Genomic DNA, 27,855 nt, shown 5'->3' on the forward strand with positions numbered 1-27,855 from the left:
AAACTGAAGCATAGCTTCACATCTGCAACTTCCCGGCGCAGCCTCCCCCACATGCAGCACATCACCGGGGGCGAGAGTCTCTCCCTCCTCTGCCGCTGCTCCTGACCGCCTCTGTCGGCTTGTGCCGCCCCCAGATCCCTGTTGCATCCCCAGGAGGCGGAGGAGATCTCCCCGGCAGCCTTGGCGTTGCGCTCCCCGCTCGCTGCAGCTTCCTGGGCACACAGTCACTCGCAGAGGCGGAGGTGGAAGCGGAGGCGGCGCTGGGCTGCAGAACAGCTGCAGAGGACAGTATACGAGCCGCCACTGCACCAGCGAGAGCCGGCGCTCAGCCACCTACCCCGCCGGGGGGCAGACCTCCACAACCTGGATGCGAAAGTCTTTACCCCTAAAGGAAAGCACTTTTGGTTGCAGGAGGAGAAACCTCGGCGATCCGGACTGGGAGGTCTGTGATGGGATTTACTGGGACCTGGATGTAATATCAGGTAAGGCGAGAAGAAAAAGCCCCAAATCTCTATGGAACTTTATTTATTTGATTGTTTCAGTTTTTATTGATCTTGTTAGGAAGATGAGAGTTTGGAAACCCCTCTGAATCTGCCATGATGCTCAGTTTATAGGAACTGCCCTGATCATCTTCCCAATTTGCCCTGCCTAGGGGCAGATCATCACCTACTACCAGGTACTGTTTCAGCCCCTTCCTTTGGCTCCCAGCACCCTTTACTTTCCGGATTGTAGAACTTAAATATTTGCCCCCTGCCGCAGGTGCCTGGAGGCTGATAATGTTTGGAGGAATTTTTTTAACTTGACTCTGCAGCAAGCAAACTGAACGAACCCCTATAGAAACCCATCAGGCAGTATATAGAGGGAGCCTACTGGGGCCAACAGGTGGAAGTCAACAGGTGGCATTTATGGCGTGGATTTGTAAGGTGATCGTGGGCTTTACGGTACATGAAGTAGGAAATTAACATTAGATTGAGCAGCCAGTGATAAATAAAATCAGAGGTTCAGAGGAAGAGCTTACGGTTTCTTTTGACCCTTTGAGTGCCAGCAGAGTCGCGATTTCCACATCAGCAGGCATAGCATAGCCTCAGCAACTCTCTTAATAGCGGGATAAATTTACAGAAAGTAAAAATGGCTTTTTGTGATTAAAGGATCTTATTTTGGATTTAAATGTCATAAGCGTCGGTACCTAAACCACCAGCCTCATGGATCTGCTTCAGATATAGAGCTTGCGGGTCCTGGTGGCAGTGTGGTGAAAGAGTAGTCAAAGCAGGTGCTGACCTACCGGTACTTGCTCACTCGCTACTGAAGATCCCTGGCCTAAGCTTCTGTTTCAATGAACTGTAGGCATCTAGATCAGGGGCATCTGACTCCCCATTCTTGGCATCGTACAACGTCATACCATCTACAGATTGTCGCAGATATACAACGGATTTATTACAACAAACATTTCTGTCCAGGGTTTGCACCTTAGAGGACTATAACATTCTGTGTATAATTTATATATTAATAGATTGCAACCCATTATACTGGCTCACGGCTCACACTTTTGTCTGCAAAATGCGCCAGGTAACCCATTGAATGCAGGGCTATCATTTCCATCAGCTGACTGGGTGTCATGGGAGTTGTAGTCCACGAACATCTGGAAGGCTTTCATTTTGCCACTCACTGTATTTTGCTTTTATAAAGCATCCCACAGAACTGGTTCTTCACATATTCACTATTTTTTTTACCCAGAAAAAAAAACTATATTATCTGAACCCGAGGCACTAAAAAATATTTCTACAACTAGAAAATTGCTGCTGCGTCCGATAAATCCATCTGAGATTTATATGTCAGATAGTTAAACGCCGTTTCTAAGTGAATCTACGAGCTGAAGGTGCTTACGGTTTCATGCGTATCCCCGTGACGGGGTCATTTACTGAGCCTTCAAATTATACCACTGGTTTAAAAGGCCTCCTATCTCAAACAATTGGTTTGTCTGTGTTCTACCGCTGTCATTTATTATTTAATCGATGCCTCTCTCTCTCCACTCCGATACTCAGCTCCTACCAAACTTTAGAGGAGGCCACTGGGCTCAGCTGTCTGTTGGCCAACATCAAAATCGCACTTCAGCCGTTGGGAAACATCTGTCCCTAACCTGAAATCTGCCATGGCAGGGGGAGAAAAGTATTTAAAAAGATGTATTTTCTCCTGGGCTGCAGGTCCAAATCAGAGACCATGAATGATCCACCTGTGTTCATTTGAGGAGATCCCTAAATGATCTGATTGATCTTGTAGTTGCTGAGGGAGCAACCTTGAGAAGCTCTATTATACTCAGCATTAAACAAAGGTATTCTTATCAGCTTCAATATCCAGTATTAACATTCTGAGCCTCTGACTGTTTGTGGATCATGGATTGAGTAGAGTCTTCTTTTGGTGCCAGCCCAGAAATAGGTACCCTGCTTATTTGTGGACTTATTTTTGCCTAAGAAGGCAAGTCCAATGGGCCAGTTGAGGAGATAAGTTCTCCCTTGTATCCGGCCCAATTTACTCTTCGATGGCCTGTGCCTAGCCAACACATTTTCCTCCTCACCCACTCATCCTTCTGAGACAGAGCGCTGAGACTTTGTGCCCCAGTGGTCAGCACAGAGGACATACGGTGCAAGTAAAAGAGAACTGACTCTACCCCTAAAAAATGCACCCCTGTGTTTAATCATCCCATAAATCCAATGTAGGCGAGTACACGGCAACACCTTGTGGTAATAGTTATCAAATTGTTTATAACGTGTTCATTTTGGGTTCTCGGTGTCTAGATGTGGAAGAACACTGACTGGTCATAGCGCAACGGATAAGACATTACAACAGAATGTTTGTTATAGCGCATGATGTGTGCATGACACTTTTAATAGCAGAATTTTATCAATCGCCACTAATCGATTATTTGCCGTAGGTAATCAGTTCATACACTCGAAGATCAGTTATTAAAATGCAAAACAAATTAGCAATCACAGCTAAAGTGGCCAATCAATTGGAAGTGATTATCCAGATCCTTTGATTAATTTCTTACTTGAATTGTTTCCCTCTTGTGATAACACCTCCTGCAATTGATTTTTGCTCCATGCTGATTACACACTCTGTATCATGGTCTCATTCTCTACTTCAGTAACATCCACGAACAGTCGCCCATGTTAATCAGAAGGCTGAATCAGAGATTTTTAGAATAATGTCAATAAACCCTTGTTTTCGGGGTATGTTGTGGTAGGATTATCAGATCTCATCTTTATACTTCAGGGATACATTAAAATCTGTAAACCTGCATAATGCATTTATTAAAATTGCACTTGTCCTTATTAACTTAATATGTGTTAGGCAGGCATACTCCAGATTTGGGGTAGGAATAACTGTATAAAAACCCTTTGCTAGCTGAATCACTCACACGTGTACGTGTACATGTCCTAGAGACTTCTGCAGTAGTCCTGTTTGTGGATGGCATCCCGCTCTCATGTGTTTTGGGTTTAAGGTGGTATTTAGGCTTTGTCCCTCTCTTTGTCATTAGTGCCCAGCGTACAAGCTGTTATATATTTAGGATGCCTGCTGGGATCAATTTCTGGATACCTCCGGGGAATCCGTTGCACTCATGTACACACATGTTCCATTTAGCGTGCACTTAATTCACACAAACATGACCAAGTTCAGTGAAGCTTCCCGTGTAAGAATGCCTTTACAATGGAAACTGTTATACAGAAGCGTGATACAGAAGCGCCAGCAGATTCAGTAGCGGTGTAGCAATCAGTGGAATAATTTAAAATCACACACAATAACAAACTGGACTCAAATACAAACTCCAATACACAAGGAGACGAGGGCCTCGCTGTTGAGGGGGAAGTGAAACGATAGGAGAGGACTGCTTGGATGGGTCTGGTAATCTGTTGTTGATCGTTGGGATGGCTTGATTAGGATGCTGGCTGGGATTCTTAAGAAGAACGTTTGTATGCTTTTTGAAAAAGGTGGGTTTTCAGAGAGCTGTTCCAAGTTGCGTTTGAGGGAGAAAGTCTGACAGAACGGGGAAGAGAACTCCATAGAAGGGGTGCAGCGTGTGTGAAATCCTGAATACAGGAGCGGAAAGAGATAATGACAGTAGAAGAGAGATGCTAGTTATGAGAGGAACAAAGAGAACGGTTAGGGGTGTATTGGGATCATTACCTGATCCTAAGAGTAGTACATCAGACAAAACCTCCACTGCGAGTGTTCCTTAGATAGAAATGGTCTTTCTGGTTGGTATTTGTTGTTAAAACGATGAGCATTCCTCTTTCCTAGATGATTCTGCCTGTATTAAACCCGGTCCATGCACTGCTGCCTCTGTTTCTTGGTATCATAATTGGCCATATGTCCTGGGCTGGTATGTTGTCCAATTTCACACACGTGGTGATGCTTGACTCATTACTTCCACACAGGTCACAGTCCTGGATTAAAATGTTCACGCCCTGCCCCAAATATTACAGGCTTTTATACAAATAAATCAATTTTTACCTGGACTTGCTTAGTTACCGACTATCTTACATCGGTTTCCAGCTTGGAGCTTGCCTCATTATCTTGTCACTATGGTAACTAAAACCGGAAACCTGGAAACACTGGAATTGAAAGGAAACTTTTGAAAGTTTACCTTTTTTCATATGTTTGTGTAGCTAGCAAATGTATGTTTTTTTATAAGGTACCACAACCAAACTTAACTTTTTCTTATTAGCATACCTGGGAACTTCTGGGCTCCGGCTACCCGGAGCCTTCCCTTGCGGGACGCGGCCAGGACTGCACACTGACATCAGCAGGCGGTCCCGCTGGCGTCGGTGGGCGGTCCCGCTGATGTTGGGGGCATTCCCGCTGACGGCAGCGGGAAACACTTCCATTAAATGGAAAAATGGGTGGGGAGCGGGGCGTGTCAAGACCCCGCTCCTGCGACCTGGAGGATTCGGGTCTTGACCTGGAGGAGCAGCGTTCCCAGGTACGCTTATTAGTAAATAACTAGTTAATATAACTAGTCTTATTATTAGACGCAGCTTTAGAATGTAGGTCACAGGCTACTCTCAGGTCACTACAGTACTAATACAAGCCAAAGACAGACTCTTCAGGGCTTATATACACGCAAGAAGCCGCATCATAGATTCCAAGATCTGGAGACCACAATAGGCCGAATAGGCCCAAAGCGACCAGGCCAAGGGAGGGTGGAGGCCCCTCCACCGCATAACTGGGAACCAGTCGCCATTTTGGGTGGCCAGGCTCCGTGTAGTGCCAGTGTTCAATGGAAAATCAATGATCTCCCCAGCTGTCCCGTTAACACCATGCACACTCAACATTAAGAACCAAGATGTTGGGGGGGGGTGTTGCCCTGGGTTAGGCCTAGGTCAGCACCGAGGATAAATACAGTGCTGGCTCTAGACACTTTCCCTTGTTTGACTTATGGAGGATATGGCACCACAAGCAGTTGTGATACCCAGCTGAGCATTGCGTTTGATTGCTAGTGGCATTATAACATTTTCAGTGCTTTGAACGTTCCCTTTACAGAGGTTATGTGACTAGCCTTTCTGTTAATGAACTAAGACAACAGCCCAATGGGGGCCGCAGTCAAGAATTACTTTAGCAGTATAATTGAAAATGCTAATCCCCACGTCTTGACAATATTAGCTCAGATCTGTCTTTTTATATTTTGAGGATAATAGATGATGGATACATGCATAAGTGCTATGGCGAAAGCTGTTTAATTTGTTGTCTTATTTTATCTAGTTATCTAGAAATATGTGGGTGTCTATTTTGAATGCGTTGTATGTTTGTGTAATCAGATGGGCACAGGTAGGAAAAAACACATATTTCTAAGGAAGAATAATGATCCCGAAATCACTTGTACCTAATTACCCTTCTTTTATTTTCTGTTTACATCTTAGCAAAATGTATCCTCACCCTAAGAAGAGATAAGGAATTTATTCTTACTAATTTTAAATGCGGTTTGCAGGGATTTAATGTGTTCTGAGACTTACAGGAAGGCCTCTGTGATCGCTACAAAGATATTAAAAAGGGGGGGGGATAATAAAAGATGTATTTACTATAATAAAATGTCCTTGTTTTTCAATGGAAGGAACAAAAATACATCTATTCTCTTTTCTCATACAGAATCTGAATTTTGAGAGGGGCTCACAAAGGTTGATTGTAAGCAATGTGATAAAGCTGCATTTTTGTTTCATGGTCAAAATGTCTGCAGGCAGATTATAAAACTATAAGCGGTTTTGTAAGTGTTCCGAAAAAGTCTGAAATCAGAGCTACATACCTGAGAACCCTCTGGGTTTGACCCAGAGCCTCAGGGCTTTCCCCCAAATCTCAGGATTCTTGGGGTCACACAGTCTGGAACTGTGACTCAATTAGGTATATCTTTAAATAATGAGGACCGGTATAAGAGCCACTTGGTTACACATTTGGTGACTTGTTACATAGAATCTTTACAAAAGGCTTTTTAATGGTTAATAATCTCAGGCTCAGCATTTGCCAAATTCTATTTTTTTCTGTCCTACATACACCCTGACATTTCCGGTGTCTAAATAGGGGCACATTTGTTGGGGCAGTAGATATTATAGTGGGTCCTTCAATTTATCTTTATTAACCTGTTCTGAGATTATACAGCCCTTTTCTGCTTAATTTTTTTTTCATTATAGTTTGGAGATATTTTAGTTTTTCTATTTTGTAAATGTACTCTTATTTACATTGGTGTTTTCATCCGTGCTAGATGTTTTACTGCTCGATTTTAACTACTAGACATGCTAATACCAATCTAAGTATCAATTTTAACCCTTTGTGACCAATGACGTACTAAGAATGTCCTGAAAAGATGCTCCCAGAGGACAAATGACCGGAGCAATCAACCTACAGCAGATTCCCTGCAATTCCGTGCATGTGATTGCTGCCGCAGCCAATCATATGCACAGATACAGTCAGATGACAAAGAATTAGATTGGGGTTAGGGAGCGTCATTCTGACCTCTTGGAGCACTTCCACAAAAGGATGGAGCTCCTCTGTTCTTCCAGTCAGGGAAGAGGGTGTGCATGGAAAGCTCCATCCTTTTCTAGAAGTGCTCGAGGAGGCCTGGTTTATAGAGAAGTGGATGAAGAAAAAAGACATTGGGAGAAGCAGACGAAAAAGAAGATAGAAGAAGAGGAGGCAAGAAAGGAAGCGAAGCTGCAGCAAAGGAGACATGGAAGCATTCAGGGGAGAAGGTAGTTAGACATTAAGTAAGAGAGTGTGAGAGAGCGACTAAGAGTGAGAGAGAAAAAGTGAGAGAGCATGAGTAAGAATGAGCGAGTGGGTGTTTTTACATTTTGTGTGGTGGGGCAGGGGGTGCCAAATATAGAAAAAGCCCCTTGTACACTAAATGAGAAAGTGAAGAAAGACAAAGCAAAAACACAAGCTTATGCTCCAATGAGTCATCTGTCCATCTTCAATGCAAGAATGCAGCGTGTAACCAAAATACAAAAATGATTGTTCATAAACTGAAAGTCACATTGTTCCGTCATTCACAATTAGAAGGCTAATTAGTAGACTTATACTAAGTAAACAATTTTCCCATCTGGGCTACAAATCAACAGGAAGCATCATCTGTGTTTTTGCGTTATTTGCTTCAAATAATTTGTTGATTAATTAGTATAGGATAATTAATTGGTAGTTGATATCCTTTATATAACACTTTGTAATATTTAAATGTATTACTATATACTTTTGTACAGTTGTAGTAGAAAATCAAAATGATACAATGCTCCCTGGACCTTCTACTATTGCTTCTATTAAATCAGATCTTTACAAATACAGAGGAAAAGATAACAAGAATAATAATGTAGATCCTGAAAGCAGGACTTTGAAAGAACTGTTCCAGTTGTAGTCACGTTAGCTGAGTTTTTGATACCTTTACGCTGCTTTTTAAATCTGAAATTACTATTAAATTAGTTTATTTAGTTTTTTTACACAAGAGGGACTACTGTATTATGCCCCTTATGCATTATAGAGATTTCTTACACAGGAAGTGGTAAAAGTAGGTATCATAATACCTACTGTAACCTAATTTACCTAATTTAACCTGCCAATTGGTAACTGTTTGTAAGGTATCTAAATCTAAATATAGAAAAAGTCTGAAAATGTACTACATGCTGCAATGGAAAATTAGGTCCAGCCTGACCAGCCTTCTGACCTATAACCAGTTCATTCCTGGTAAGGGACATTAACTCTTTGTAGATTGAGGAAATGAGTAGCAGTAAACACAACTGAAAAACTGTAATATGGATGTATTAGATATCGTCGGAAAGTTGAGAACAGCACTTTAGGATGTGATATTGTGGATCTGAAAAAGTTGCATGTGTGTTGTTTTCTCCAAACTAAACATGTTAGTGAAAATGTAATCTTTATTAATAGCAGTGTTGGCATCTACTGTAACTTCAACATGGATGTGCTGGCTTATTTCATAGACGCATAGACTATGCCTGTGACCTCTGTATTAAGTGACGCTGTTTAAGGATAATAATGAAGATATCAATGTGCAATTATGATTTTGCTAAATATGACATAAGGACACCTTAATGTTAGGGCAAATCCAACATACCTGGAGATGGTGTATTCATTGGCTTATAAACTGCACATGCTTCTCTGGCTAAAATGATTAATCGTCTAGATGGGTGCTATAACTACAAAGGTCCCAGGGGGTGCATCTGCAACTGGCCCCTATATATGGGGTTCTGTTACAAAGTGTCTCTACCTTTCTGTTATGGATCCATGATACAAAAGGTAATCTCCTGAAATATATAGACAGGTTTATCACAAAAAGCAGAAGAGCATAATATACTTTAGCTCCTTATTGAAAAAGGAGAAGAAAAGCCCCCATAATCAGGATAATCTCTAGAACAAAGCAATGTCAGTGCTGTGTTGGTTTAATAGCAGTGGGAGCAGCACCAGTGCATTGTAAATCTGAGAACATGTATTAGGAATGAGACACCAAAGAAAATATTTGCTGCTTTAAGTTCACGTTGTAAGTGATACATTTTTGAAAGGTATTTTAGTTATTCCTCTGGTTTTCCAAAAAAAATCCATCTGTAATACCCCTGTCTATGGCTAATTATAGCATTTTAACTACACACAAGTTAAATATGAATAAACGAGCTGTTATTATGTAATAATTAACTACTAGTAATTGGGTTATTTGTTTTGTTTTTTTTCTTTCTTATAAGCAAATCATTACCCATGCTGCCTTTCTGGATTCTGTAGGTGAGCCATATTATCTGAGAAGAACATGCAATTAATAGTACATTTTATACACGTATGCAGAGGCATCTCGAGCACTCTAATGTCATTTAAAGCTTGTATACAATATTTTTGTTTATTACTGAGAAATAGCATTACCATCATTTCACAGAACAAAGAGTGCTAGGGTCTCTGGTTGCCTAAGCGACTGAATTTCACACGATAGCGTTTATTGTTATCTATGTATATTTTGCATAATCAATTAGAGTGTGACTTGAGGAAGTGATAATTAGTTAAGGGGATATATTTGGTACATTAGGTAAAATGCCAATTTTTAACACACTTTCTTTCCCCTTTGAGAAAAATCTAATTTTCATATTACATTACATTCTTGAATACAAATCTATTTATATAGTAAAAGAACGTATAAGTGGAATGTCATGATAAATGTAGGTGACATTAACATCATAGGCACTGGAACTACATGCTCTAACAGCTTTTATCAGCAGGAACTCACATTCAGGCCTACATCCCATGACACCATTTTTTCTGGGGCTTTCAAGCTGAGGGTCTACAAGTTCATCTCTAACTTGGCAGCCTGTGAGTTTGACTTCAAGTCAATAGCGGCTTGGCCATTGAATCAACAGTTTGCAACCATGGGAAATCAATTCTTTTCTACACATGCCTCCTAAGAGTCGGTTTTTTTGTGATACTGTCCCTCTGTCCTGGTTAGATGCCCAACTGCCCTGCTTTTTGCGAGCAATGGTGACAATGGGCAGATTGGGTAAATCCTCTAGGCCCAAAGAGCTACAAAACCAATGGAGGTCTCTGCTGCAACAGTCTCCATTGCAGCTCCCATGTGGCCTGGAGCTGAGATCCACAAGGTGGTCCTTTGGGTCCACTACCTGAAACCTTTTGTGGCTTTTCTATGGTGACTGGATCATTTATCTCTTTTTTCTATAAATTCTCTTTCTGCGCAGGGCTGGATAGTGTACATGGGGCATCAGATGTGTTGTGGGGCATCAGATGTGTTACTGGGCCATGTGGTTGGACTGAATGTTGCCATTCACAAAACAACAGGTTGTTACCTATGTATAATTTGTATATAATGTACCTATAAAACATCATTGTGAAGAGATGCCTTCATTTGTGTGAATCTTAAATATATATAGATAGAAGTATCCTACTACAATGAAGCAATATTTGCATACGATATAGCATGGTGATGTAACAAGTCGATTTTAACACATTAAAATCGAAAAAAAAATTGACTTCAATGTATGGTATTTTCAAGCTCAACATTAGCATTTCCTGTGTGAAAGTTCTAGATTCACAATATAAAACATTTACAAGAGTATTTGCGTTTTAGGTAAAGATTGAAGTAGTATCTTAAGTATATTTTCTTTTGTTAGCATTCCATATTTTCTTGTTAAATATATATATATATTTGCAATAATGAAACTTTTTTCATGGCTTGTATGAAATCGGGTTGACTCCTAAGTTACTTAAACTCCATACTTAGAGGCCACACAATAGTTTTGTGCCAGCGCCTTCCTTAACCTAATTCCACCCACTAGTTGGTATGCCGGCCCCTTTCTTAACATAACTCCACCCACTAGTTCTTAACCTAACTTCACCCTCCAGTTGCTATCCACACGCTCCTATGTGAAGCTTTAAAGGGTAGAGCTGTGGGGGGTTCTCCGACACACTTCAGAATATTAAGCCAAGAAAAGAAAACACAGGGCTCCAGGGATGTTGCAAGTGAATCCACACATCTAATACGTGTGATGACGGGCATGGTGGAAGCACATACGTTTTGGTTACATACACTCCTTTATCAATGTGCACCTATAGCTATGGTTAGTTTTATATACCTGTGGCGATCGGTCTGATTGAAACACCTGAATTCAATGATTAAGAGGTGTGTCTCAATACTTTTGTCCATATATTGTATGTCAGATATAGGAAAGTATACCAGACTTCTGAGTAGGGCTGCAACTAATGATTATTTTCATAATCGATTAGTTGGCTGATTATTTTTTTGATTAATCGGTTAATCGGATAAAAAAATAAATGTACATTTTTCATTTATTTAAAATAATTTAATAAACAAACTGGGTGTTAAAAGCAAACAGCAGAATAAAAAAACTCAGAAAAATGCATTTTTTGTTTCTTTTTCCCAACCTGCCCCCCAGTTATGCACATTTGAGCCCAGGCTAGCCACACTGCCTCCCAGATATGCGTTATACCCTGCAGATATGCCTCATACCCCAGAAATGCCTTATACCCCCATATGCCATATTGCCCTCTGATATGCTTTTTAACCCAGATATGCCACTCGCCCCCCACATATGCCTTATACCCCTTATACGGGTCAGACTTGTATCAACGGTTCAGGCTGGTGGTATAATGGTGTGGGGGGCATTTTCTTGGCACACTTTGGACCCCTTATTACGAATTGAATGTATCCTGCACCCTGTAGAAAGTATGCCACAAAGAATAAAGGCAGCTCTGAAGGCAAAAGAGGATCCAACCCAGTACTAGCAAAGTGGCCAGTGAATCTATATATATGTATTAGTTACATAGTTAGATAGGCTGAAAAAAGACATCAAGTTCAGCCTTTCCCATATCTGTTTATTTCTTGCTGTTGCCCTTTTATGTGAAAGGAAAGGGGCCCCCCTGGACCAATAAGGAAGGGGGTCATGACTGCTGGCCCATGCACAGGGCTGCAGTCAGGGTCTCTTTTCATTGGTGGGTAGCTGCAACATTGTTGCAGCTATAAGGGTTAGATTGGGTGTAAGAGGTGAATCTTACCTCTTTCCCCTTTCTTTATGTATGTAATCTAAGTTTCCCTTATGACAGAGTCCGCATCCATTGGCGGGGGTTTCGGGGTCTTCGCTGGGATCAGCTGTCTCGTGAGTTGCATTTGTTGCGCAGGTTGGTTCCGTCTAATATAGTTTTGGTTATTCATGCCGGTGGGAATGACCTTGGTCAGGTTCGATCTATTGATTTAATTTTTAGCCCTCCGGTTATGGGCTTAAGCAGTCAAGTAAATTTTGTCCATTAAAATAACATGAGATGGATCAGAAATCCAGCACAGACAGGGTTAACATTGTAAATGAGTATTGTAGCTGAAACGGCTGATTTTTAATGGAATCTCTTCATAGGTGTACAGAAGCCCTTTTATCACTCCCGTCACTCCTGTGTCCCAATGGCTCTTTATCACTCCTGTGTTCCAATGGCCTTTTATCACTCCCATCACTCCTGTGCTCCAATGGCCCTTTATCACTCTCATCACTCCTGTGTTCCAATGGCACGTTATGTTCGCTGATCCAAATTTAGGTTTTAAAGGCTAATTGATGGTTAGAAAACCCTTTAGCAATTATGTTACGGCCAATAATTTTCTCGTTTTCCATGAAAACAGCTGAGTGACCCCAAAAGCTTTTGAACGCTAGTAAAGGGACAGTCCCTCTTTCAATCTCAATTTAAATGAAATGTAAATGAAAAACATAATCCTTCTTTTAAATGTTTTCCGTGTACATAGATCTCTAGGCCACTAAATGCAAATTCTTGCTAAAGCCCCAGCCCTTAATATTCCTGTTTTATACCCAACATCGGGGTAGAGATTAAGGCTAAATGCTAACGATGAGTCCTGTGAACTCTGTTTGGTGATTACGAGTTGTTGGGATAATGTACAGCGCCGAGAGGTTGTGATGTAATAAGGTGATACATTGTAGTAAATTGTTACCGGTTTGCACGGCCGTCGGGGGAATAGAATTGACACCTGTAATGGATTTGTGAATATTATAATCTAGTTAAATGAATACATATAGGAGGGATGTGGCCCCCAAAATGTGTCACTCGAGGTCAATGATACCGGGTTCAGCCCTGGGACTGGGAGATGCTGACGAGGAAGGAGGTGATGGATTATATTGAAAGTTATTAAAGACATCCTAAGGAATCAAAGACTGAACAGCATTGAGTAACGGAAGTCATTTCAAAATCCATAATTTATTAATTATGAAGGGAAAAAAACCCAGTTTGTGTCTTTTTCCAATTTTGACACAAACTGGGGAAAAAATCCCTTCTTGAATATTATGTTTTCTGCACTTGGCCAGGGCTTAGTCCATCCTTCAGGCCATCCGGGCTGGAGTCACAAAGGAAAAGCCAGAAAGACTCTGGCTGCTCGATGACGAGGAAGAGGATGATGAAGAGAACGTGTCTTCTGTGCTCAACAAGACTGATGGAATCTCCTGAAGTGTCTTCAAGCGGAGATCTGATGCTGATGTCGGCCGGTACGGGGGAGTTGAACGGCGGCTCTTTATATCCTCCCAATTAATGTCCTGAAAGAATGGATGCCACCTGATACACCCCGTGATCCAGAGGCGAAAGTCAGGATCCTTCATTAGAAGATGCTTCAGGATGTCCGCAGCTTCTTTTGAGATGTCTTTGACATTCCGATGGCTTTCATTTACAATGGAACGGATTGTTGCTTCCTGGCAGTTACTGTGATAGAACGGTAACCTTCCGTTAAGCATGCAGAATAAAATCACCCCGAATGACCACCAGTCCACGGCAACACCGTATGCTCTCTTTAGATGCATTCCCGGGGCCATGTAATTGACTGTTCCTCAGCGTCAGCTGCTCCAAAAATGCCTTCTGCAACAAGACCAAAATCTCAGATCTTGGCCCTCTCCGTCAAGCAAGATGTTGTCCAGCTTCAGGTCCCGATGTATAACTCCGTGAGCGTGGAGGAACTGGATCCGGCAGAATAATTCAGGCGAATCAAATGCAGCTGTGGTTTCGGGGAGGCAGCCCACCCTCCTCAAATATGACAGGTGACTTCCACCTGCCATATACTCCATCACGAATAACACACAGGTCTGCGTTTGGAAGCCTGCATATCCGTGGCACAGGAACGTGCTGTCCCGAGCCATCTCCAGGATTCTCCTCTCCTTCAGTAGGTACAGGGGTTTAACGGCTTTCTTGCAGATGATTTTGACCGCTACCATAGAGTCTCTTCTAGGTACAGAAGCCAACATGACTTTTCCAAACCCCCCTTCACCCAGCACTGAATGGAAGATGAAGCTGGAGGGCGTCATGGGGAGAAGGCTCTGAAATTTCTTCCCAGTAACACCACTTTCTACCTCACTCCTGTGTCTTTTCATGGGAACCTTTCCCCTTCTGCGCTCCTCCAGATGTTCCTCCGCTCCTTCTTTCTCCTGCTTCCCCAGAATCTAGCTGTTTTTCTCGCTGTATTTGCAGCGCTTTTTCTCATGTTCGGAGCTGTCTGTGCTGCTGCTTCGGCGTCTTTTTGTTTCCTGTGCCCTCAGACACAGGCTGCTCTCCTCCCTCTCATTAGCAGTACGCTTGGTCCTCTTCCTCACTCTGCCCCAGATATGCCTTATTCCTCCTATATGCCAGAGATTCCACTGTGCCCCCTGATATGCCACTGTGCCCCCAATATGCCTTATACTCCTTATATGCCAGTGATATGCAACTGAGCCCCCTGAAATACCTTTTACCCCCAGATATGCCACTCTGCCCCTCAGATATGCCTTATAACTTCCAACATGCCACTCGCCCCCATTAATGCCTTATACCTATATGCCACTGTGCACCCTGATATGTTACTCCGCCCCCCATAAATGCCCTGCACCACCCTGAAATTCATTATACTCCCCGATTCACCACTGTGCCTCCCCCAGATATGCCACTCTGAAATTCATTATACCGCCCATACACCACTCTAACTCCCCCAGATACATTACTCTGCTACCCTGAAATTCACTCTGCCTCCTCCCACCTCCCATACACAACTCTGCCTCCTCCCCCTCCCCATACACCACTCTGCCTCCTCTATTCAACGATTTTCATTATCGATTATTATCGATTTTATCGATTAGTTGTTGCAGCCCTACTTCTGAGACGCTCATACCTGAAAAAGTGTGTTCATAATATGCCCCTGTCCATGGTGCTGAAATAAAGGAACCTTCTGCATGCTGGAAGTGAACATTGAATGTTATATCATTCAGCTAGAAATGACTGCCTAATATTAGTGGATTGTTAAAACGGTCATAAAATGAAGCAATCACAAATTAAGGGGATATTTTTGGTACAGTAGGAAAAATAGCACACTTTATATTCATTTACTGTAAACATGAGAAAATTTTAATTTTCACATTCCATTATCTGATTAAATAGAAGTCTATTTAAATGATAATAAGGCAGAATGTGTATTTTAACATCATAGGCACTGTAACTAAATATTCTAACATCTTATACCCACAGGAACTCACCTTCATCTCTTGAGGGCTGCTGTGTATGAGGTCTTCAGGTTGAGGGTTCCTTTATAACTTGGCAGTTTGTGAGTTGGACCATGGAAATTCAATGCTTTTCTATTTAAAACTGTGGAAGCATGTCTCCCAAAACTCAATTTTTTGGAAACAGTTCTGATTTTCCGGCACTGTCCCTCTGTCCTGGGTAGCTGCCGGAGTGTCCTGCTTTTGTGGGCAATGATGAACATGGGCTGGTTGGGTAGATCCTCTGACCCCCCTGACCGGCCCTGAGGTTTGTAAAATCAATGGACGTCTGTGCTGCGGCCACCTTTTGACACTCTGAAGCTGAGCTCCACTAGGTGGATCTTTGCAGGGCTGGCCCAAGACAAAATGCCGCCTGGGGCGAAGTTTAAAATGCCACCCCCCCCCTCGTACTTACCTTTCAGCAGTCCTGCGGTGAGTCTCCCTGCTCGGTCTCGGTGCCGGCTTGTAATGCTGAGCGCAGGAAATTGTCATCTTCCGGCGCTCAACATTACAAACCGGCACCGAGTCCGAGCTAGAGGGCTCGCAGAGGAGAGAGTGAGGGGCGCCGAGCGTGTACTGACAACTTGGTAAGATAAAACCACTTGGCGCCCTCTCTCTCTCTCTTCTCGGCTTGGGGCGTGGTTGCCCCACTTGGCTCCATTGTCAGGCCAGCCCTGGATCTTTGGGTTATGTGGGCGTCCTGATTTCAATATTTGAAATGTTGGGAGGTTTAGTAAGTAAAGGTTTTAGGTAGGGGGCTGACAAGGGGACGGGCAAATTTAATAATATGAGGCCACTACCAAAAACTTTTTCATAGCAATTGTACATATTGCCACCTTGATGTGTACTATTTGAAGGAGCTTTGTGGCATTTCCATGATGACCGGATCATTTATCTGCACCTTGTTTTTTAATATAAATGTTATTTCTGGACAGCACTGTGTACATGGGGCTTGTTTCTATCAGATGTGTTTTGAGGTTCTTTATTACTGGGCCACATGACTGGACTGGCCTTCTGTGCTGAATGTTGCCAGCTATCTGTTGGATGCTTGCTACATGATTACAGATATTAGCCTATTGAGAATTTGTATATAATGTCGCTATGAAACATCGTTTTATATCTGTGTAGAGATACTCAAAATCCTTGAACCTTAAATATATAGATAAGTTTTCTACTACAATGAAACAATATTTGCATAGGGTATAGCTCGGTGATGTAACAAGCCGATGGAACTAACACATTAAAATATGAAAATCCTTTAACTTAAATGTATGATATTTTTTCAGTTTCTACATTAGCATTTCCTGTGAGATAAATTCTAAATTCACAATACAAACTATTTTACAAGACTTTTTGCATTTTAGTTAAATAATGAATTGGTTTGCATTTCCCGATTTCAGAATTTGATATGCTTATGTTTTAAATGGAGAACAGAAAAAAGTGGTCTGGTATATGAATGAGAACCATAAAAATGTCTTACGTGTTCATTGGCCTCTGTTTAATTGTCCTTATTCTCAGTAACCTGACTATATTTTCTTAGCATTTTCTAATATTTGCTTAATACAGAAATATTTACATATGAAATGTCATTATGTTTCTACGAGGCACACTATATAGAGGAAGGAAAGATTTGTTAACCCTTTTAGGGCCAGCGACAATACATTATTCATTCTCATCCAACCCAGGAGGTGCAGCAGAGCTGTATGAAGCCCCACAAGCCCTAAAATTACATTTGCACCTTTTTGTTTCCAAAATGAAATATGCAGTTTTCAAGATTTTTTTGTTTACGTGAATTAAGATGTGCCTCGTAGAGCTAGTCAAATTGATTCAGACATCATACAAATGCAGATTTGTTCCCATTACCTTGTGATGCTGTTTTGCTAAATAAATAATTATTCGAATTTTTTCCTCCTCCTTTTAGGAGGGTTTTCTAGACATCTTGCCACTGCATATAATGTAAAACACTCCTTTGGTTAATAAATAATATTGTTTATAAGGATATTTATTATGTTGATAAATGAGGCAGTCATGTTTTTCCCGGTTCTTCCAGCTGTTGTTTTGTTAGCAAATTTGTTTATCATCACAGTAAATCTGATGACTCTGTATACACGCAACCAAATCTACTCAGCAAGCTACAAACTGGAGCAGAAGGTGTAAAATAATGACCAACAGATTTAAAACTTGTGCCTTCCTGAAGCTAATTCCACCCAGCAGTTGGTGTGCCGGCCCCTTTCTTAACCTAACTCCACCCTCCATTTGCTGTCCATACCCCCCTTGTGGCTCCCATGTGAAGCTTTAAAGGATAGAGTTGGGGGTCCTCAGGCATAAATAAACCACTGTGGCTGTATCAAGGGAAAATGGAAAAAAAAAAAAAAAAAAAAAAACAGAAACAGGTGCTGGAACCAATGCAAAGTCAATCATTTTTTTTTTGGTTGGGTTGAGATGATAAAAGGTGCTTTTTAGAAAAAGGACAACTGCCAAACTGTCATTAAAACCATGCTCTGTTTATTTGACAATAAATTCAGGATTCAACCCTGTCAGCCAGACCAGCTGCCTCTACTTACCTGGATGTAACCCTTCTCACTCTGGAGCGCCCAGCCCTAATCATTACATCCAGCTGAGCCTTGTTTTCTGGATCGAAGCCTGCCTGTTTAATCCAGCTTTGCCCTACAGTCAGGGCCTTTGCATTGAAGTTTGTGGACCATTTTGCTTTGGCCCTGCACCTGTATCTGTAGGGTTCCTGGTTTCCTGCCTTCAGCCCTGCCAGTGGGCTTTCTAACTTGTGCCCTTCCAAGTGGGCTTCCTACTTTGTGCCCTTCCAAGTGGGCTTCCTGCCTTCTGCCCTGCCTAGTGGGCTTGCTACCTTGTGCCCTGCCCAGTGGGCTTCCTACTTTGTGCCCTGCCCAGTGGGCTTCCTACTTTGTGCCCTTCCAAGTGGGCTTCCTGCCTTCTGCCCTGCCTAGTGGGCTTGCTACCTTGTGCCCTGCCCAGTGGGCTTCCTACTTTGTGCCCTGCCCAGTGGGCTTCCTACTTTGTGCCCTGCCCAGTGGGCTTCCTGCAGTGGGCAGTGTAAATCTAGATATAAATGATCAAACACTGGAATAAAGCTTCAGCAATGGAGTCTCCTTATATACTATCGGAAATGCATTGCTCACTTACAGAAGTGATACTTTTACAGGGAGGAAAACTTCTGGGTTCCAATAGAGAACTAAAAATTGACTCAAGAGAATCATTATATTTTGTAAAGACAGTTTATGGCTTTACAATTAGAGGGGCTACAATAAATGGAAAAAACAGTCGCTTTTAGGGAATTTGCATTGAACTGAACCAAAAACTGCCTATTAAAAATGTCATCTCTGAGGTGCAGATAGTGGAATAAGAAACATATTTATTATAGTTATATACACAACGGGGCCCTGTATGCCTAGCTGCACTCAGCACATTGTACATATGAATGTTATCTGGGAAGTAATAAGGACATTCAATACAAAAATAGTTTCTCACATCCCATTCAAAAGTGCAAATTTACAAAATGGTCACTAGAGGGCTCCACACAACCCATGACGTTAGCCTCTTCACACGGGGCAATAATAAAGCAAATCCATTTACAATATAACTTTTAAAGATATTTTCTTTACGTATATTAACAGATAATATGTTGTGTTATATCCAGTTGCATTGTTATGGCAGCAAATTTATCTCCAGTAGGATTTTCTTTAAAAAAAGTGATTATTGCTCAAAGATTTTCTTTAAATGAGTATGTTTTTAATAATAAGGTGACTAGAACTGTACACAATAGTAGTTCACTGCCTCAAATGCTTCCAGGTTATGTTGCCTAATCCTACACTGTACTCAGAACTGAGTATCTCGGTAAACCAAATGTGTATTTTTCTATTTGTGAATTATGTATTTATAAACCCAGGTGGTATTTGAAAGGCTTAACTGTGAGATTCTCAGAGGGGGCTATGCGTCCGATCTTACATAAGCCTTGTCTGCAGTTAAAAGGTGTTTGATGTTAGACAGAAATAGCATAAGTGACCCTGGGGCATCTTTATATCATCATCAAAAGCATTTTATAAACCCTATTATGTTTTCCGCTCTTATGAAAAGGAATGGCTTCGACAAACGAGTTACGGCACAAAACCTTTATAAAGGTCTGATCCCAAAAGATGAACCAGAAAGCATTATTGTGGTTTAATGTACAGGTTTCTAAACTGTGTGTGTGTGTGTGTGTGTGTGTGTGTGTGTGTGTGTGTGTGTGTGTGTGTATATATATATATATATATATATATATATATACACAGAATGGTACTAGTGCTCTCAATTCCTAAAGTAGGTTTTATAAAAGCCACATGCTAGATGTGTCCAGTATAAGCTTACTCCTAAGAAACCTTATTCACGAAATCAAGAGACAATTGACTAAATTTGATGTAACGCGCTAGTGATGCCAGTTTGAAAACAATGTCAGACATAGGCAAGTTTAACAGGCTTCTGAGACGCAACATTATGTTCAGATAAGTCCCTCTCCGGGGTGCTGAAGAGAACACAGAACGTTATATCATTATTATTATTATTACGGGGATTGTTAACACGTCACAAGGGCGCAGTAGCAGCTCGTAACTTTAAAAACTTTTTATAATGTTATCATAGGAGAGCTGTTGCTGTCACGGCTATTGAATGTAAATAGGCTATTTATCACTCCCATCACTCCTGTGTTCCGAACGCATGTTGTGTTCGCTGATCAAAGTTTAAGTTTAAAACTTACATCTACGCTGTATTTTAATGGGAAAAAAATCCCTTTTTTCAAAAACAATGACATTTCTAAGTGACCCCAAACTCTTAAACTGTAATATGTAAAGTTTTTTAGTTTAAGTTTATGCTTTGCCGTAAGAATGCTTTTAAAAATAAACATATTAGCACTTTATTTTTATCATTTAACAAAATGAAAAGTGGGTGAACAGAGGAAAAATCTAAATCAAATCAATATTTGGTGTATGTGTATATAAATATATAAATATATATTGATTGAGAAAGACACAGTCTTCCTATTTCTTGAAATCATGTAACTGACTTTATATAGCAGATATAATCGACTTGAGAGAAAAACAGTATTTATTTTTGGTGGTATTCAGATGGTTAGCTTTCAAAACAGTGCGTGGGTGGTCAGGCACAACTCCTGCTTTCTTAAATGTACTCTGTATGTATACATTACTTGTACACTTAGAAATAATTCTGCGTTCCAGCTTTTATTTTTGCTTTCTTTCGTTTTACATTCACGTTTCTCCTTCTCTCTGAAATAATTTGGATGTGGACGGTATACCTAAAATTCCCTTATATTCTCATCCAAGAACTGTGAATTAAATTCCTACACAAAGTGTTTCTGCACAAATAAATAGATGTAGGAACTGGTGATCTGTGGGTGGAATTGGTTAGTAAATATTGAAAGCTTTGTGCTATTAGGAGGCACTTTCTTGAATGAAATGTTGTGTTAGTTCGGAAGAATAAACTGTTCATTATTTAACGGCATGCAAGCCACATGAATGTTCCTTCTATCAAAACAAATCATATTTTACAATGCGTGTTTTCATACGGTGATGGTATGTGGAACACTTTGCAGCATAGTATTAGTGATGGATCTTCCACTTCACAAGCCTTGTTATAGTTATGGCAAAGGTTCATTGAAGCAGGGCCATCTTTAATGCAGATGCTGTGGTAGCAGCGCCTCTTCGACAGCTGCCAGGGACTGTAATGGTGGTGGAGATCTGTTCAGCCTCCCGGCAGAGACCTCGCCGAGAACGCTCTTTCACAACCTGCTCACCAGTTGATATTGCAGCCCCCCATCAGACGTAGCAGAGAGTGACACAGTGAGGGAATTTAAACATGCATGGGGCAGTCATAACGCTATCATGAATCTAAGACGAGACCAAGGACTGATTAAGGTCTGATTCAGGAAAAATGGACAGATAAGATGGGCCGAATGGTTCTTATCTGCTGTCAAACTCTATGTTTCTATGCACATAAAGGTGTACAAACGTGTATTAGCATGCACATAAACGGAGTGTGGCGTAGTCTTAGTGCTCTGGCGTGGTGGCCTAAAAAAGTGTCCCCTTGGCTTTTATGGGACTGATGATGTGACCATCAATCTATTTTTTCCCCTGAAACATGATGTGTTAGCAGTACATTTTATATTATTTTATCATTCAGAACACATTCTCATTATGACATTTCCAAGACTCTCTGGGGAGGACTTATTATCCGGAAGATAGCTATTTTTTAACTTCTAATTAAAAGTCACTGGTTACCTTTTGGGATTAAAAGGATGATTGCATGTTCTTCTGAATGTTATATTTAAACTATGAGTCATTTTAAATGTGTTTGATGAAACATACACTTACACTTAGGTGGTTAATTATTGTGTCTTTCTTTATCTTTAACAGGTATTTGCTTACCAAAGTGAGAAGCTACAGGTAACTATGGATGAAACAGTAGATGTGACGACCGAAGGCAACTCTCTTATTAAAGCTGTGTATCAATGTAGACTCCGTCTTACCAGATTGTTGCTAGAAGGAGGCGCGTACATAAACGAAAGTAATGATCGTGGAGAAACCCCGTTAATGATTGCTTGTAAGACCAAACATGTAGACAACCAAAGTGTAAGCAAAGTGAAAATGATTAAATACCTACTGGAGAACAATGCGGATCCTAATATCCAGGATAAGTTTGGAAAAACTGCCTTGATGCATGCATGCCTGGAAAATGCTGGTGCAGGAGTGGTTTCTTTGCTTCTGGAAAGTGGAGCTGACCCCAGCCTACAGGATCACACTGGATTCTCTGCCCTGGTGTATGCTGTGAATTCCGAGGACAGGGAGACACTCAAGATTCTACTCAATGCTTGCAAAGCAAAGGGCAAAGAGGTTATAATCATCACAACAGATAAGTCTGCTTCTGGACGCCAGACTACAAGACAGTATCTAAATGTCCCACCGTCACCAGGGCTGGATTCATCCAATTGTCTGAGCCCTTGTACATCACCATCGGAAATTGAGCTGAAAACCTCTCCCACTCCAATGTCCAATGCTCTTGAGGCAGAAAAGGAGCTATTTAGCTTTAAAGAAGCCGACACTTCGAGTGGTTTCAAGGGTTCTTCCGAGCCAGGATCTCCCACAAAGAAACCTCATTTGGTGCATGGTGGAGCAAAGCTACCACTTCTCCAGAGGTTACACTCTGAGCCTTGGTTGAAGATTCCACCTTCTTTGTTGCATCAACACAAAGTATCCTCTCTGCAAGAGGAACTTCAAGACATCACCCCAGAAGAAGAACTATCACTTAAGATAAATAGCTCCGTCTTATCAAAACGTTACTTCACTAGACACCAGAGCATTGATGTGAAAGATGCTGTCCACCTCTTAAAAACATTTGACAGTTCAGGACCACGAAAAATGTCGTATGATGAAATTCATTCACACTCACTATATACAGAAGGGGCACCTAACAAGTCAGAAGTACCTGTAGACCAGGACCCAGAAGCAATGCACTCAATGTCTGTTTCAAGTTTAAGAAGCATAGTTCAAAGGAGAAATTTAGGAGCAAACCACTACAGTTCTGATTCTCAGCTCACCAAATGTCCGGGACCCATTGCAACAGAGGACAGCAAATCTCTCCTGGAAAAGAAGAAAATGTTCTCTCCACCACCCATGCTGTCTGGCTCCAGGGAGTCTTTGGAGAGTGTCTCTGTAACCACCCTAAGCAGACGGAACCATGCCATTTTAGAAAGAAGAGGCTCTGGAGCCTTGCTTCTAGATCATATTGCTCAGACTAGACCTGGGTTCCTACCACCTCTTAATGTGAACCCTCACCCACCCATCCCAGATATTAGTGGCCACAACAAACTTACCGGTCTCATTCCTACAGGGTCAAAACCCCTCATTCCTTCGGCTCCTCTCTACCCAAAGGAATCGAAAAGCAAGAAGATGCTGCTTCGGAGGCATTCCATGCACACAGAACAAATTAAGCAGCTCGTGAACTTTGAACAGATCATTGGCTAGTGTCGTCAATCAAGATTTGATTTCCGGAATCAACTAACAAGGTCTATTTTCAAATTGTACCTGATGCACAGTTGCTTCAGACCTTTTCTGTAAAGAAAATGCATCTGTTCAGCTTATGCTGGATAAATTATTCAAGCAACCAAGCGCTTGTTATTTAGCAGTAATTACAGTTTCTCCACAATATAAATAAATTACTGCCTTGCCTTTTGCAGTTTTCATTAACTTAGCAAACCCCCAAATACATACTGGGAAGAATGAAGCTGCAGCTGACTGAGGCGGTACTGCTAATGAGTGGGACAGGTGTTGAACGGCCACATTTCATCATGAACGTCACTCAATTACTTACATATCAGGCTTTCTTTCAATACAAATAATTCCCGTGTTTCTTGTTACATATAGGGATGCTACTTTTTTGAGATGCCTGTCAAGATCTTTTTGTTTCAATCCTAATCAGGTTGTTTGAGTGCACATAATATGCACAAGATGTGTTTTTATAGAATACATGCACTTTATAAAAGAATGTGACATTATCCATAACATTAGCACTCCGTAACACTGGGATCTGCTACTGTGTTCCAGCATATATATCACAAATACGTTTAAATAATAATGTTTAGGTCAGTTATATGGGTCATGAAGTGACTTAATACACATTTATTGATGGGCACCCTATAATACAAATCTGAAAGTTGTGCATATACATTTACACTGTATTGATTCATTTGTGGAAGTTGTGATACACACACAACACATTTTGGAGGGGTTTACTTTTTTACAAGAGGCTTCATTTATGGGCAAATAGCCCACTGGACTATTGATCATTGTTTAAAGCTATAGCATTTTTTTCTTGAAATGGATCCTGAAGACTCTTAGCTGCCAAGCTTGTGGCGTTGAACAATGTCTAAGGTGCAGCCGTGCCTTGATTTTAATGAAGGAGTCTTGATTTTAATGACGGCGTCTTGCTCTATGACCGTTGATCAGTATTGGGCAGGACAGCCCTGGGATAGCTTTATTAAAAGGAAATTGGTAAGAAAACCCAACAGATTCAAGAACGACGCCAAGTAACGTTGAAAGTGCTCCTTTTTTGGTACGGTATATGAAGGATTTGCAGTAACGTTAATGTCATACTATGACATAATGTATATATATAAACTCAAGTGTGCTTTACATGTCTCAGTGAGAGTGAAACCAAAGAGTATACGGCTGGTTAGAGGATTGTTTTTTTTAGCATAGCAAATATTTAATAAATAAAAATGCCGGTTGTAGCCGAATGGAATGGTATAGCAGGACATGTAGTAACAATCACAGCACAGTTTGTTCAAGAATTCTTGATTTTAAGCATAATGTGTTTTTTTCTCTTTTAGAAACTGTTTAGGGTTTGTGAGATGAATTTAGTTGTTCCAGAGTGTGAATTTTATGGAGAAAATGAAGGCAGAAATGTATTATCGTAAGATGGGAAAGATGTTATATTTCGGATAAGGGTTTTTTAGGCAATGCTAAAGTTTGCTTTTTCTCCATGTATCTCTGGTATAGATGACTTTGCAAAAACCGAAAAGCTGTTTTCTTTTGATCACAAAATATTATATGTATTGAGATAATGGTATATATGCTGATCTATTGTAGACAATTACAATGTATTTATTATATAGTTTGTGAATGTTTGAACCATGAAAAGACAGAAACAGAAACAAGTAGCAAAAGAAAGTCTGCTCTATTAAGAAAGGAGATTAGGGAAGGCATGCTTTATGGCTTCCGTTAAGAACAAGCTTGATAAGCGCAACTTGAACAGTGATAGAATGAAAGAAAAAATGGGGTTTTCCCCCCAATATTTATTTATTTATTTATTTAATAATGTCTAGGAATGTGAGCGAATGTGCTACTGATCTGTGACAGCAGTACAACCAAATAGGACCAGTAAATTGTGATGCTTTTGTAAAGAAAAAAAATATATTTAACTAGGATATGTTACTTATTATAAATCTGGTACGTATCGTGATGTTCTATATTTTTATGTAAAATTATATTTCTGTACATATGGAATATGTTTGTATAGGATAGTTGGTACAAGATGAACTTTGAGTGCCACTAGGGGGTGCTGTTTTCATTGTGTTGTCTTATCTACCCTCCCGGACACGATATGCCATATCTTAATAGCAACAATGTCTATGCTACTGAATGGTCAGTGCTTTCAGTCAAATGTAGAATCCTATGGTGAATTATTGCTTATTCCAAGCACTTTATATCCACGTGAAACTTTTACAAATGAATATTATCATTTTAATTAGCTGTTAAGGCATTTTAAGCCTTAGTGCCACTGGATTACTTGTGCATAATACAAGCCACTGTGTTCCAAAGCACGGTTACATGGCAGTTAATAATGAGAAAATAGAAGACGTTCTGAAGGAGATGTATCAGAAAAGCACAAAGTGGTACATTCTGAAAATGATACGTTTTGGTTTGTTTCTATAGAACAGATCATTTTACTTAAGGCATGTATATAGGTGCCATTTATTCACATTGATGAATTAGCATTACTGTAAATATTAGATCCGAACAGAGTGAATGCTTCAGTGATTTCATGTATTCTTTACTTTAAATCTACTAAATCAGGTGCAGGCACCACATATCTCTCCAGCGCAATACAGTTCTCAGAAAATCTGGCGGCAATTATGAGAACTGAAAAAACTCCCGTGGTGGTCGGCTGGATGTACTAGATGGGAGTTGTAGTACAGCATTAGCCAGAGAGGTGCTGGTCAGCCTAACCTGTCGTAGATCTCTTGGCAGCCTTTTATCATCTTTGAACTGTGCTGGTTACCTGTATGTACATATTGATTGCTTTCACTGTGATTTTCACACTTTATTACAATGGTTTACAATGCATTATTCTAATATACATATATATACATATACGCTCTTTGTCTTTTATATTAGCCCAGATAGTTCAAAATGGGAGACAGATCTCTCCAAGCTTCATTAGAGAAGCGTGTGTTCTTATTGAGTTTGTTTTATTTTATTAACCAGATCTTAACTTCTGGAGAAATGAACACAAGAACCACATGAACAAGGAACTTTATATCAGTTTCTGAGAACGTGCAGTATCTGTTCTGAATATGCTCTAAAACATGATTAATATACAGAATTATTACACATTATATATATATATATATATATATATATATATATAAAGATAGATAACACATATTTACCAGAAACCTGCATATTTTCGTGGTGCAGCCAGCAGTTGTATAAAATGGTCACATATTCACCAGCAGCATGATTAACCCTTTAAGATTTGGACAGGGGAAATCAATCATGTATTACAATGCTGTTTAATTCACAGTCCTCTTGCCAGTGTTTTTGGATTTCGTTGTTTTATATGAGAAATCAGAATGAAAGGTAGCTGTGATATCAGAATGTGTATATGGTCCTTTAACCAGGACACCTTTAAAAATCCTTTAGGCACGGCATCAGTGATTTAAATGCAGGCCTGCAAAGGGTCATCTAAAACAGTGTCGCTGTTATGTTTTATTTATGTAAAGACAAAAAACATATTTTATAGCATGATGCAAATAAAGGTTGTTTATGAAGGGATTCAGTGTAGAATTTAGCTAATCCCTTAATGGTGTATTTTCAGCTGTTAATCATTTAATCGGTATAAATATATGAAAAACAAAAACAAAACATATTTCATGCATTTACACCGATTAAGTGAATTACAGCTGATCAAGGACAATTGACGGTTCAAGGATCCAATATTTAAAGGGAAAGTACTCCCGCTAGCTTTTATTAGTCACATTCCCTTGTTTGACATGCACAACACTAGACCTTGTACACAAATCATTTTTAAACACTGTGTGGTGGGCGACAGGGACACGGAAGTGGTCGATGGAGTAGGTAGAGAGACATTGAGAGAGAGTGTAATAGAGAGTAAGTAAGTGAGTGAGAGCGTGAGTGTCCATTTCTTCACTTGCCTCTTCTCCTTCTATCTTCTTTGTCTGTTTCTCCTGGGTATCAGCTCTGTATCAGGCCTCAAGCAGAGAGGCTGTCCACGTGGTGTGCATGGCGGCTCGGCCATTTTGCAGAAGAACTCCGGCCTAATCAATGGAGCTAATAGAGAAGTGGACAGAGAAAGTAGACCGAAGAAGAGGCAATAGAAGAGGCAGAGCTGCGGCCTGGAGCTGAAACTTTCATATTCTATTTTGATTTAATTATATCATCCCTTATGGGGCTCTTCTTAGGGATATGTCACAGCTGAAGTCCATGTT

General features: G+C 40.6%; 1 protein-coding gene across 1 annotated transcript; it reads left to right on the plus strand.

Moving 5' to 3' along the window:
• Positions 1 to 378: 378 nt before the first annotated feature.
• On the plus strand, positions 379 to 24,096 carry ANKRD34B (ankyrin repeat domain 34B). The gene is made up of 2 exons (XM_053457826.1): positions 379 to 482; positions 21,983 to 24,096. The coding sequence occupies exon 2, from the start codon at positions 22,019 to 22,021 to the stop codon at positions 23,588 to 23,590; it is 1,572 nt and encodes a 523-aa protein (XP_053313801.1). The 5' UTR covers positions 379 to 482; positions 21,983 to 22,018; the 3' UTR covers positions 23,591 to 24,096.
• The last annotated feature ends 3,759 nt before the right edge of the window (positions 24,097 to 27,855 follow it).

The sequence above is a fragment of the Spea bombifrons genome, chromosome 1 (genome assembly GCF_027358695.1).
Source record: "Spea bombifrons isolate aSpeBom1 chromosome 1, aSpeBom1.2.pri, whole genome shotgun sequence".
NCBI lineage: Eukaryota > Metazoa > Chordata > Amphibia > Anura > Pelobatidae > Spea > Spea bombifrons.